Consider the following 14,397-nt stretch of genomic DNA (forward strand, 5'->3'; position numbering starts at 1 on the left):
TGTGGGTGGCCAGTGGGGGGAGGAGGGGCGGTGCCCATCAAGGGGTGCCCCCCGGGTGGCTTGTGTGAGTGGCCAGTGGGGGGGGGAGCGGTGCCCATCAAGGGGTGCCCCCCGGGTGGCTTGTGTGGGTGGCCAGTGGGGGGAGGAGGGGCGGTGCCCATCAAGGGGTGCCCCCCGGGTGGCTTGTGTGAGTGGCCAGTGGGGGGGGGGAGCGGTGCCCATCAAGGGGTGCCCCCCGGGTGGCTTGTGTGAGTGGCCAGTGGGGGGGGGGAGCGGTGCCCATCAAGGGGTGCCCCCCGGGTGGCTTGTGTGGGTGGCCAGTGGGGGGGGCGGTGCCCATCAAGGGGTGCCCCCCGGGTGGCTTGTGTGGGTGGCCAGTGGGGGGGGCGGTGCCCATCAAGGGGTGCCCCCCGGGTGGCTTGTGTGAGTGGCCAGTGGGGGGGGGGAGCGGTGCCCATCAAGGGGTGCCCCCCGGGTGGCTTGTGTGGGTGGCCAGTGGGGGGGGCGGTGCCCATCAAGGGGTGCCCCCCGGGTGGCTTGTGTGGGTGGCCAGTGGGGGGGGCGGTGCCCATCAAGGGGTGCCCCCCGGGTGGCTTGTGTGAGTGGCCAGTGGGGGGGGGGGAGCGGTGCCCATCAAGGGGTGCCCCCCGGGTGGCTTGTGTGAGTGGCCAGTGGGGGGGGCGGTGCCCATCAAGGGGTGCCCCCCGGGTGGCTTGTGGGGGGGGCGGTGCCCATCAAGGAGTGCCCCCCGGGTGGCTTGTGTGAGTGGCCAGTGGGGGGGGGGGAGCGGTGCTTGCTGCAGGGTGGAGTGGGATCTGTGAGCGGGCACGGACAGGTAAATAATGCCCCTGGCAGTGGCACTCAGTAGGCCTGGGCGGCCAGGCGCCTCAGGGAGCTGCCCATCGTGATAATCTGAAGTGCAGTGCTCCTGGCCTGCTAGCTGTCTGGGATGGCCTTGAGGGGACTGTGGCTCCTTGCCTACGAACACGGGGCTGGTGGAGCCGTGCTGTTCTCCAGGTAATACCACCTGCCAGAGTCTGTGGATATGTGTTTCTGCTGCTTATAAGTGTGTGAGTGAGGGTGGGGCATGCAGACCTGGGAAAACAAAACAATTTAAAGTCAGGTCACCAAGTGATGTACTGTGAATAGTGCTTTACTGACGCTTCAGAGGGGTAGCTGAGTTCGTTTGTAACTAGAAACACTTTAAAAAAGATGACTAGTCTAGTAGCACATTAAAGACTAACAAAACATGTAGATGGTATCATGATCTTACTAAAGTTGCTACTCCCAGATTATGATAGACCCAACATAAACAAATAAAACGAATCACCCTACTGGATTTAAACTGCATGGTGCCAATTAAATCCTAATTTTAATTCATAATGTACTTCAAATTGATGGTGTCTCTTTGGAGTGTAGATGAGAGTACAAAGGTCTGGGAGTTATGACCTGGGGCAAGGAGGTGCAGAGGGTTTGGATGGTGACCTGCATGAGGGCATAGGGGTACCAGAGGCAGGCTCTGGCTGGGAGGCGCTTACTTAATTGTCTCCTGGCTCTCCGCTCCGGAAGGAGGAAGAGGCTTGTGTTGCCTCCATCCTCCAGTCCAATCTCTCAGTTCTTATTGTCTGGTTGTTTGCAGCCAATAGGAACTGAGGATTGGGCTGGAGGCAGGGAGCTGCATGGACTGTGCTTTAAACTGCACTAGCTGAGTGCCTGGGGGTCACGGCAGGATGGTCTGGAGGCGGGATCTTGTGGCTTGGGTGTCTGGATCCAGCCCCTGGGCTGTATTTTCCCCAGCCATGATCTAGATGGTGGTTGGTCCTGCCAGGAGTGTAGGGGACTGAACTTGGTGACTTCTTGAGGTTTCTTCAAGTTCTGTTTTTCTATGACTTGCAGTCAGCATAGACAGGGACAAAACAGCTTAATATCCTGTGTATTGATCATTATTCTAATAGGGATGCTCATGACCAGTGGCTTAATAGTAAATGTGGTTTGGCTCAGTTTACAATGACTGCAAGTACTGTCTAACATTGTATTTATTGTGACTCTTCAGGGTTATATTCTAATACGATATTCTAGTGAAGACAAGCCCATTGAAATATACAGCCAAATCCTCCATCCTTTAGAAGTAACTGTAAACACATGGACTGCCCTGAAAGTCCTTCCTAACTTGAAGCAAGAAATGTTGAAAGGTCATTGAGGTCTCATTGAGGTACATACAAGTTAGTTATGTACAGGCCGAATCCTTGTGCCTTCACACAGCCTTGCTCATTTTACTGGAGTTCCGTGCTGGTGCATCCGTAGGCCCATGCAGTACTTGTTGCAGGGCCATAAATTATTTTTTTTTAAAAAGCTGGGGCCATAGCTTATAAAAAAATCAAATATTTTTTAAAAATATCATATGCTACTGAAAACAGAGAGAAGAATTTATTTAAAAAAATCTATTTACCTTTGTGGAAAAAGCGGGCACTAGCTGTTCAAATGCTAGGCTGATTTTTAACAGACAAAAACAATCAAGTGCTAAACTGAGACTTCCACTCCATCCTTAACCTGAAGCTTGGTAATTCAGTATGCATGCATAACATTACTCATTATTCAGTACAATAGGATGAGAAACTGATCTGAATGTTGGACATTTTGCATGATTAAAAAACTAATATTATTTGCAGAAGAATATTCAAAGCATTAAATAACTTATTTGATCAAATGTCATAGTATGTTAAGTATTAGGACAGGACTAAAAAGTGAATAGCTAGATGTGTCAGTGGTCTGTGTGGAAATAATAACGATGTGATTGGATACAGTAATATCAGTAAGATTTTGGTATTTCTGGTTAAAAAAAAAATATTCAGTACTGCTGGGCTGTGATTGCTTACTTATTGTTTTGTCATAATTTTATTGTATTTGCTTTATTTTTGAATAGTAACTCTTACAAGACAATATCACCAGTTTGTATTTTGAAGACATCAGTATTTTCATAGCAGCTCGAATGATATATGGAATATTTCAACTCTTTCCCCAAAATAAACAAAAAAAACCAATCACCATATGGAATTTAAACTGCATGATTCAATTAAATCCTAATTTTAATTCATAGTGTACTTCAAGTTGATGGTATCAGAGGGGTAGCCGTGTTAGTCTGAATCTGCAAAAGCGACGAGGAGTCCTGTGGCACCTTATAGACTAACTGAAGTATAGGAGCATAAGCTTTCGTGGGCAAAGACCCACTTCGTCAGATGCATCAGTCATGCATCTGACGAAGTGGGTCTTTGCCCACGAAAGCTTATGCTCCTACACTTCATTTAGTCTATAAGGTGCCACAGGACTCCTCGTCGCTTTTTCAAGTTGATGGTGTCTCTTTGAAATTTTAGAAATTAATTTTAAGAATTTACAATTTGTGATAGAGGAGTAAAAAGAATCATAGTATTTAAATTCCTTTTTTAAAAATGTTAGTTGTGGTGGTGGATTTTTTTTCTTCTGATGTTAATGAGGGTCTTTAATAGAAGAAATAGCTACAGCATCTGATGGCACACACAAAAACAATGAAGGTGACTCTACAAAATCCAGTTAAATGATCTAAAAACAAAGTGAAAATGTAGAAGTAATTTTGATAACTTTTTAGTTTTGATGCTCTTCATTCTATTTGTAACCGTAGAGTACGTAAAGTATTTTCAAACGGAAGTGTGACTTTTGTCCATGTTGATTGTAAACTTCATATAGAGAGAGTTCTTTGGGAACCAAAAGGCATTTTCTAGGTAGATTTTATTCTTTTAGGACTCTTAATACTTTATTATCAGAAAGCACAGAGTGGAAGGGCTTCTGACTAGAAAAGTCAGTCGTGTTTTCCTGGGAAGTCTCTTTTTTTAGACTAATCGGTATGATTCTAGAGGATTGTTGTTCTCCACAGAATGAAAGAAAGGAACCTTATCCATATTGGAGGGAAAAAATTGTGGGCCTGAAGAATGAATGGAAGTGGAGGGCTGCAATCTTATACTCAATTCAATACAATCAAGAGATAATCCAAAACAAGGCAAAAATAAAGTAGAATCAACCGCAGCTTGGATGAAGACTGCTCCACCCTACATATTCCTCTTACATATATTAGAGTAGTTCTTAGAAGTTTCAGACAAGATTGGGGCTATATTATAAAAACACATAGTGTTCCTATGGTGAATATGGGATACTGGTAAAATTGCTCAAATTCAAGGGAATTCAATGGCAGTTAATTAAAACGTTGTGGTAGGCTTCTCTCCTTCCCCCCCCCCCCCCCCCCCCGCAAATACACTATAAAAACTCCCATACCCACTGGGAGAAAGGAGGCCGTGGGAGTCTGGGCTAAGGGGGGAGCTCAGGTGTAAGTAGTCAGGTTCAACTGGTGTGGGGTGACGGGGGGGGTCACCAGCCACATGACCTCCCACCCAGCCTGGGGAAGGGCTGCAACAACTTCCTTCTGCCTCATGCCTCACCTCTTAGCTGCCTTTGCTCTGCACCTGCCCCACCTCTTTCCCCAACTGATGCTGCCTGGGGAACTAGAGGGGCAGGGAGTCCAGTACTAGCAGCAAGCATCATGGCTTCCCACACCTACCAGCAGCAGTTACCCCAGCTCAGTCAACTCCCTTGCCCACGTCACTCTGCTTCCTTCCACACAGCCAGACCCCTGTTACTGGTGCCAGTCCCCGCACTACTTGCCAGACCCTCAAATGTCCAGGGACTCTGGGGCTGCTGGCTGGCCCCTTGATCCTCCTGCCCATTGTGTTGGAGGGAGGGCATGCACCACCTCTTGCCACTTCTATGTGTCACCTGTTGGATGATAGGGTTTCAGCACCACATGCAGTGCCAGGGTTCGGGGCTCCTACCCTTGAGGGAGAGGCTGCCAGGGATCAAGATTTCAGCCCTACTGCAGGAGCTGGGGATCAGGGCTTCAGCCTGAAAGGGCTGGAAGATTGCCCCCCCCCCACTTTAGAGTGCATATGGGGAGAGGTGACACACCCCTTTCTCACCCCCACACAACCTTACACCTCTGTCACACACAGGCTGCCTCTCCTACTGGCTTCCTGTCTTTCTGCCTCTATACCCTTCCAGAGAGCACCACCTGCTGGCCACTGCCTGCCCTCATTCATCTGCCAGCCACAAACAGGAGGCAGGTGCACTGACCCCTGACTGACTAGCGGAGGGAACGAAAATACTGGACAATTTGCCTGTTTTGTTTTTTAAGGCAGGACACCCGCAAGAGGGCTTAAATAAGGGACTGTCCCCTTAAAAATGGGACAGATGTTCACTCTAAGTGAAAAGCCGGGAAATAAAACTCAGGTGATATCTATCTTCCTGGAAAGTTTAAACTTTTAAAGTTTCTGCTGCACAGGTGTTTTTTATGCTTGTTTTATTTAAACAGTCTGCATCTTTATATAGCAGAAAAGATACACATCTTCATTCAAAAATGGGTGAATGCTTTTGCTAAACTTTCCAGTAAACATCCACTTGTTGCTAAAAAAGATTATATTATTAGCAGTGACTTAGGCTGTAATTCAGGGATACAAAGCGCTTCCCACAATGCCCTGGCGCTCCCTGCACCTCCTCCCTGAGAGCTAGAAATGCCGACATGCTGTACCCCTCTGTTCAAGCCCAACCCGTCCACTTGCATCTTTCATTGCTTACCCTGCCTGGGAGATGCCTCACCGTTGTGGAGTGTGTTCCCAGTGGAGGCCATGTGCAAAGGATCCCACCCACAGGCCGTGTATTGAGCCCCGCATGAACCCAAACGGGCTGTGGGCCGTATGTGGCCAGCAGGCCACATGTTGAGTAGCCCTGCTCTTATTTGTAAGCTGCTCGAGGTGGGAAAACCCTCTCACCCAGATGCTTCACTGGTGTGCCGTAGAGGTCCAAGAGCCCAGCATGATTTGTAGGATGGGGGCCTTCAAAAGTTTTGTGCACTTTTATATTTAACTGAACTCAACCTGACTAGGTCCATCTTCCTTAGTTCTTTTATAATACTCTCTCTCAAAGCAGTAATGGAATTTCTGCATTTGGATAATTAGAAGGGGCAAAGTATAGCTCAGACTATAAATACTAGGAAATGTGTGTGTTTTGTATTATGGGCAGGATAAGATGAATACTCCTAATGAATTTTTGCTTGTGTACTACAGGCGTTACCCCACTGTTGAAAAACGAGCAAAAGCCTTCAATGGAGAAAGCTATGTAAATATACCAGAGGACAGTGCTTTTCTTAAAGCATTGCTTTTTGAACTTAAGCTGACAGATCCAGACAAGAACTTTGTGGAATATCGAGATAGCTGTTCTCGAATCAACAAGACATCAGTGTATGCACTTCCAACAGGAGGAGGGGACCTCTGGCCTGTTCTTGCCTTTCAGAAGAGTGGTTTGATATATGTTTGTCTTCCCCTAGTTGAACAATCCTTGAAGCCACGCCCACCTCTCATTAGCATTAGTGGAATCTCACAAGCCTTCGCGCTCTTGTCAGGATTGCTGGTCTTCATTAACTGCAGTCAGAAGAACAAAGCTGAGATGAATGCAAAAGTGGGTCACCTTCCAAGTTTGCTAATGCAGGCCTGTCCTCTTGGCACCCCATTAGATACAAATTTGACTGGCTTAATAGATAATATTAATGTTTCTGTAAACCACACACAGAAACAACCAGTTTGGAGAATTAGCGCATACAAAGGCAAACCTCAAGTTAATGTTTGTATCACTGAAAAAGTCAAGTCCATGCAATATGACAAGAGGGATGTTGCAGATATGTGGCAGGTTTATGGAACTGTGACTTGCAAGGTGAGGATATTTCTAATACAAATCTTACCTGTGTAGAACATAAACTCACTGGCTACGTCTAGACTGCATCCCTTTTTCGTAAAAGGGATGCAAATTAGATGTATCGCAATTGCTAATGAAGCAGGGACTTCAATCTCCCCCGCTTCATTAACATAAAAATGGCTGCCGCTTTTTTTCGGCTCAGAGCTTTGCCAGAAAAAAGCGCCAGTCTAGACGCAGATCTTTCGGAAAATAAAGCCTTTTCCGAAAGATTCCTTATCCCTTATTTTAAGAGGGAATTATTTTAATGAGAAATGACAATTATAGTGCCAAGTTTAACCCAGCCATCTAATACATGTCAAGTTTAATAATGATCAATAAAAATAAAATTCTTAAATGAAAATGTTACATGTGTCTTTGCATTAGCGCTTCAAAAATTGCTTAGTGGATTTCTAGTAAATGGAAGTTTAATTTTATATCTTGCTTTCTTGTATTAAAACAAAATCATACATCCATAATTCGTAATGTTGCTAAATCTAAGGCCACAGATTGTGAAAGAAAACAGTTTTATGATTGTTTTAAATAGCTTGTGTGTGTGTGTGTGTTTTACTGTTTATTTTTACTTGTAAAAACTGGGAAGCATATTGGTTAAGTAGATCAATAATATTTTCATGAAACATGCTAATGTTTGTATCTTTAATAGTGAATCCTGTAGCTGTATTAGATTTTTCAGAGTTTCTCTGTATACATTTTGCTGGAGAAATGTGTGACACCTAATCACTTTTTTTAGCTGCTATTGTGTGATAAGGAGAAAAGAAATTCTGATGAAGTGCATCACGGTGATTTAATTATTAGTAATAAGTGGCAGCATGCTCATATCACAGGGAAGTTGACCAAAATCTACTGCTCTTAAAGACTCTGAGTTATTTCCCACCAGTGGTGCTGATGGGGATTATCTTGGTGGAGAGCTTCTTGCTCTCAGTAGGGCAGGTTTCTGGGTCACTTTGCAGAGTAGATGACTGGCCAGAAAGAGAAAGTATTGGCGTAATTACTCACGGCTGAGCTGGTGCACCAAGTGACTAGACAGTGGATAGCATTACAGGCCGTCACTGTGAGAAAGCTGACATAGTATCTCAGTGGACATTAATAGCATGTTTGAATCTATTAAACAGCTGAAGTCTGAATAACTTAATTATTTGGACAGACAATTACTCAATATGTCTATCAAATTCTTAACAATGTATCTGTTACTGCATGGGCTTGGCTCATTTGCATTATACTCTTTTGACATGGAGTGCTTATGAATTAAAAGGCGGTTCTATAAAAGATTCTATGTTCATACTATTTAGAATGCCAAAAAGTTAAAAACTAGGAAATGACATGAGCTTGAAAGTATATCTGTCCATATATATTCTTTAGTGGGATTGTTTATTTTTTGTTTTATTTTCAAATGTCTAATTCTGAATTTAGAAATACTATTGAGTAATTTCCTGACTTTTTGTGTTCCAAGTGTGATTTAGAAGGAGCTGCATCAAATGTAACTGTCAGCTTGAACCTCCCTGCCAATGGCTCTCCACTCCAGGATATCCTGGTGCATCCCTGTGTGACTTCCCTTGACTCTGCAGTTCTTACTTCCTGTAGTGTTGATGTCATGGATGATTCTGCATTTAGTGGGCCGTACAAACTTCCTTTTACTCCTCCACCTGACTTATTCAATTTGTGCTACTATACTTCCCAGGTAAAAACATTCCCTGATCTGTATAACTTGCCCGTCTTCCAAGTGGGTTTAGAGGTGGGAGGAAAAAAATCTATATTTTGGAGAAGGTTTAAGTGAACTTCCTCAGGGATTAGCAAACTTTACTCTGATAAGATGTCAAGAACTGTTCCTAGCAGATCACAAATCTACGTAGCATATGTTACCTGAAGAGCCTGGCTTACAGGTTAATTGATTTATGTTGAGAATTATATATTTTAAGTTACTTATAAACTCTTTAATAATAAACTTCTTCCTGAATTATTTCTAAAATGAATCTCTTCTCCTCAGGTGCCTGTACCACCAATTTTGGGATTTTACCAATTGAAAGAAGAAGAATTGCAATTAAAATTAACACTTAATTTAAAACTTCATGAAAGTGTAAAAAATGCTTTTGAGTACTGTGAAGCTCGTATACCTTTCTTTAACAGGTAGGAATAAAAAAAAAACGAAATAATTTTCTTCGCCTCTCTAATAGTCTCCTTAGAATTGGGATCTCATGAATCAACTTATCAGGTTTTGTTTCCCTTAGACCATATGCTCAAGGCTGCTGTCATTGAGAGTCAAGAAATTACCTAAAATGTATTCAAACTCAAATGAGAAACTAAAGATATTCACCTGGATCCTGATTCTAGAGGCACTCTCTTTTGAATGGTGCTAACAGTCAAGACATGTTTCCTCCCAACCACATTTATGCTACTACTCTAAAAGGATAATGGATAACTTTTATTGAATATCACATTTCCTTCTAGCACCAAATTTGTCCACCACCCACCTGGTGAAATAAGTCTTGAGAATACAGTTGAGATCCTGGTTTGGAAGCAAAAAACTTCTTATCATAGTTATAGATCAACTTATAAAAATATATACTACACTTGATCTTAGCCAAAAATATAGTTATTTAAAATAAAAACTGCAGTTTTATTAAGCCTGTCTGACAATTACTATGAGTATATTGTCATATCATAATCATTAAATTATAACAGTAAAATTATACAAAGCTGCTGACATTAGTCCTAGCAGTCGGAAATTCTGCCAATGAAATATACATAATAAAATCACCAAAAGTTCTACTGCAGTTAATGCATTGAAACTGTAATTATCCCCCTTAGTTATAATTTCTTTCGCCAAGATAGCAGTATGTTCAGTTTTACATGATTTATCTTTGTACAAATAAATAGTGGCATTAGTTTGAATATATTCGTTGCTTTATCAATAAAATACATGTCAGTAAATAGTTGTCTGCTGTTCATTTCAATGACGTTTTACTCTGTTTTCTACAATAGGGGACCAGTCACTCACTTGGAGTACAAAGTTAGTTATGGCCAGCTAGATGTATCTCGAGAGAAAAGCTTATTGGTTTGGGTCATAGGTAAACTGAATTAAAAAATCTTTTTTTTTTGAGTCACTTTTGTGTACATTTGTTTATCTAATTTTTTAATACGGTTGCTTTTGTTTTTAGGACAAAAGTTTCCAAAATCATTAGAAATTTCTCTTACTGGAAGTGTGACTTTTGGTTCTATGAGCAAAGAGCAACCAGTTGATCCAATTTGTACTGGGAGCACTGCATATGTAAAAGTGAGTAGTATGAGAATTAGTAATCATTTTTTATTAACTAAAACTGGCTATGAAACTGCATTGGTTTGCATCACACACAATAAAAGACTTTGTCCTCTGTTCAGTTTTCTATTTTTTTCTCTAGAATACTGCTTTCTATCATTTTTATATCTTTGCACACCAAGAGTGGCATAATCTAGATTACCAGCATTTCTGAAGTAATCTAGAAGTATGCATAAAAGTATGTATCTGATCATGTTTTCTCCATATTTCTGTAGCTTTATTTTAGGATCCCAGACTACACGCTTACTGGATGTTATGCAGACCAGCATTCTGTTCAGGTCTTTTCCTCAGGAAAGCCAAAAATAAGTACATGTAAGTTGTTCAAAATTATTGATCATTTAGTTAAATCTGTCAAGTGGAGTTGTGAACTACAAATAACTGGTTGAGTTTTAAAATTAGATTATTTTTGTTGATTTTATCAAATATGATTTTAAGTGTTTGTGAATTTCAATGTAAATGTCACTAAAGCAAAAAACATTTATTTCTCAAAAAAAATATTTCTCAAACCTGAATTATGAACTCCATATAGAATAACTATTGTGTTCCTGCTCCAACTTAAAAATTATGTCCGTTTTAAGACTCCCCTATAAGATGTACCTGATTGGGGGGATAAAAAAGGCTTGTAGAGGAGGAACAATATGCACAGAGTATAAGTGGGTAATCTCTGCCTTTTAAATATTTATATGGCCCCCATTTCCAGAGTATGAGAGTGCCTCAGTCGTTAATCTTTAATATATTTATCCCTCTCTACATCCCTGTGTGGTAGGAAAGTGCTTTCATTCCCCAATTAACAAATGGGAAACTGAGGCACAGAAAGCCTGAGTACCCGTCTGGAATCACACAAGAATTCTGTGACAGTGAAAGAAATTGAACCCACCTCTGCTGTCTCACAGTCTGTGTCCTAACAGTGGGCCATTCTTCTGATGTGTTTGAGTCTAGGGATGCGAACAGGTAACCAGTTACCCAGGAGCAAGAGAACTGCTGATTTTCAGCTCATATAGGGTGGGCGCCCAGCTGCCGCTTATGGCCTCACGCATGGCTGCTGACTCCCAGCCTGGGGCTGGAAGCAGCTCGGCTGGAGCAGCCCCTGTCCACAGTGTGGGAGCTGCTCCATCCCAGGATGGGGCCCACTCTAGTCCAGCAGGCTGGAGCGCCCTCCACCTCTTTCTAGCAAGCTGGAATACCTTCCCACACACCCTCTCCCATTTAATCAATTAATCGGTTAAACTTAACTTCTTACTGGTTAACTAATTAAATAGGATTTTATATCCCTATTAGAGTCTTCATAAATACTAAACACTCATTAGATATGAGCAGGCAGGAATGGCTAATAGAGACACTATTTTATTGCTGCTTCTTTATTTTGTAACTTCTTTCAGTTATTTCAGCAAAAGCCCCAAAATTGTTTGTGAGAACTCTAATGATGCCATTGCCAAACCATTCATCACAGCAGTTAATTGTCATACCATATATATTTATAATTAATAATATATAGAGTTTATCTCTCTCTATATATAAAACAAATTTCCTGCGGGACCACAGAGTGACATCATGTCATCTGCATTCTCATGCCGCCGTCACCACCTGCCTCCGTCCTCAGCTGCATGGACTCTTCCCTCCCCAGTGTTTTGGGGAGGCAGGACCAGTGCGGCATCCTCCCTGCCCCCTCCTGTGCGTGCCCTCCCTCCCATCTCTGGCAGTGAGTGGGAGAGGGATTGGGGTGCAGGAGTGGGTTGGGGGTAGGGTGTCAGGCCAGATGCGAGGGTGCAAGTTCAGGTTGGGGGTAGGATATGGCACCACGGGAGAGGGTGCAGGAGCAGCCTGGGGGTAGGGAATAGTGGCCGGCAGGGGTGGTTTGGTGAGCATAGCGGCCAGGATGGGAGGGGAGTTGTCGAGCATAGTGAGCAGGAGGCACAGTCGCCTAGTATTCACTAAACAAAAGCCAAACCATACACCTGCATTTGACTTAATCTCTAAGGGCAGGGCTCGACAAACCACAGCGAAATCCACTTGCCAGCCCCACACCACTCATGCGAAAGACCCGCACTATTTCAAAATAATAGACGATGTTAAGACAGCATCTGTTATTCCAAAATAGTGCCATAATGTGAATATGTAAATGAAGCTCGAGATATTTAAATTTGCAATTTCAAATGTCTTCATTTGCATCCCTCTCTCAAAAGAGGGTGCAAGTGTAGACATACCCATAATGTGAATTATAAGCTTGTGATCAATGTATTATTAGAGGTAATTGAAACTGAGATTTTAAATGTCTTCTCATCAGAAACAATTTTTAAATGCAATCTTCACCTCTATAAACTGGGACTGTCTGGTCTAGCAATGCCGGACAACGGATGTTCCAGGATCAGTGTGTCCTGGTGCGCTGCGGGAGGGGGAGGGGGAGGCAGGAAGCTTAGGTTGGGAGTGACCAGGGGGAGGGGACAGAATCCAGGCATTCAATCCAGTTGGGCTGCCTAGGAAGCCAGGAAGCCCGGTGGGGCCAGCAGCAGGGGGTCCAGAAGTGACCTCCTCTGGTCCAGCAAAATCACTCATCCAAGACCATTCAGGTCCTGAGGGTGCTGGACCAAGGAGGTCCAACCTGTAATAAATTGGGTATTACAGTTTAAAGCAGGGCTACTCAACTTTGGAAGCTCCGGGGGCCTCAATGATACAGCACGTGCCGAGGACCGCAACTTAAGTGTAATTGTATATACTGTACATACACATAAATATGCAAATAGCTTCTTTCACAGTGACGAGCATGAATATAAATATTAAGGCAAGATTACACAGCACACAGGCCCCATTTAAGTCAGTTCTGCTGATATTAATTAAAATGCAATATTTATCCAATTTCTACCCATATGACAGTACTTTTAATAAGCAATGACAGTCCAGGAATTTAACTACTAAAACGCATATCAACAGATGACTGTTATATTGACTACTTTTTTTGTTTGGTTCCTGGCTGTGTGTTGAGCCCCAAGTAAACCCAAACTGCACCACAGGCCACAAACACACAGGCCACGTGTTGAGTAGCCCTGGTTTAGAGAGACGGTTTCTGTCAATTAGTAAAAATGGATCTATATTCTCTTAAATTGAATAAAGTAATTTATTAATACAAGACACCCTTTAACGTTTATTTTGTCTGTCTTTTTAGCCCGGGAATTGATTTCCTCAGATTACTACATCTGGAATTCCAAAGCCCCAGCACCTATAGTGTATAGAACATTATTTTTCTAATTTCCTTGTGAAGAATTTTTGTATTTGAAAAGACAGCTAACAAGAGTGATGTTAATATATTGTTAATAAAAGAGCAGTATTTTTAAGGAATATATTTTAATTTAAGTTCCTGATCGGGGGGGAGGGGGAGAAACATATCAAGTTAATTCAATTATAATTTTATTTTATCTTGTTTGCTTTAAATTTTTTAGTCTGAGATACTGTTGCCTTGTCTAAGATAGCTTGTGAATTTCCAGTTACCACCTTTAGGAGTGACAGGTCCTTTGTCCCAGAATCAGGCCCAGTATTTAATTTTCTATGGCTGGGAACCCTGACGTGCACAGATGCAACACTTACACTATAGGAAATCTTGTATATTTGCAAATATAGTTTATTAATACATTTAGCACAGTCACAAACACCCCAATTTTATGAGATAAATAGGGAATGTACGTCTATATTTCCATACCGTATACGCACACCATTCCTTCTAGAACAACCTGAAGTGTTAGCCATCTTCTTCCTCATCACCTGCACCTTCCCCGTCATCACCAGTGGCCTTCATTTTGGTAGCTCCAAAGGACTGCATCTCCTCCCACCGCCCCTAGGCTGGGATGCCACTTTTATCATATGTTAGGCTGACGTTATGTTTGTTGCATACTCGGTAGGCAGTGTTTCCTTTTCTCCCTATTTGTGTTTCCTCCCTTTCCTAATGGTGAAGCGTCTTTTTCCAATGTATGTCACTGATCTCAACATATTATCATATGCATGAGTTTGTTACCATGGACCTTTTGTGGTTGTCTATCACGTTTATTATTTCTGTCCTACTTGGTTACTCAGTCTGGTCTCAACCGGTTATTTTGGCTTTTTCTAAGTAATGATATACCTGCTAAGTTTGAGTGTATTTGGAAGCGCCTATACAATGTAAAATCACTCTGTCTTACCACCATCTATCTGATGATAGGCCCCAAACTTATGTGAGCTAATTGTGTTATCTGGGTGACAGGCCCCAGACAAAAATACTAACTTTTCCATAG

The 14,397-nt window shown here is 42.6% G+C and overlaps 1 protein-coding gene across 1 annotated transcript; it reads left to right on the forward strand.

The window, feature by feature from the left end:
• The first annotated feature begins 251 nt into the window (after positions 1-251).
• On the forward strand, positions 252-13,818 carry AP5M1 (adaptor related protein complex 5 subunit mu 1). Its single transcript, XM_006135240.4, has 8 exons — positions 252-1,017; positions 6,144-6,786; positions 8,276-8,503; positions 8,810-8,949; positions 9,805-9,890; positions 9,981-10,096; positions 10,354-10,450; positions 13,299-13,818. The coding sequence occupies exons 1-8, from the start codon at positions 950-952 to the stop codon at positions 13,379-13,381; spliced, it is 1,461 nt and encodes a 486-aa protein (XP_006135302.1). The 5' UTR covers positions 252-949; the 3' UTR covers positions 13,382-13,818.
• Positions 13,819-14,397: the final 579 nt, after the last annotated feature.

Source organism: Pelodiscus sinensis, chromosome 4 (genome assembly GCF_049634645.1).
Source record: "Pelodiscus sinensis isolate JC-2024 chromosome 4, ASM4963464v1, whole genome shotgun sequence".
Taxonomy (NCBI): domain Eukaryota; kingdom Metazoa; phylum Chordata; order Testudines; family Trionychidae; genus Pelodiscus; species Pelodiscus sinensis.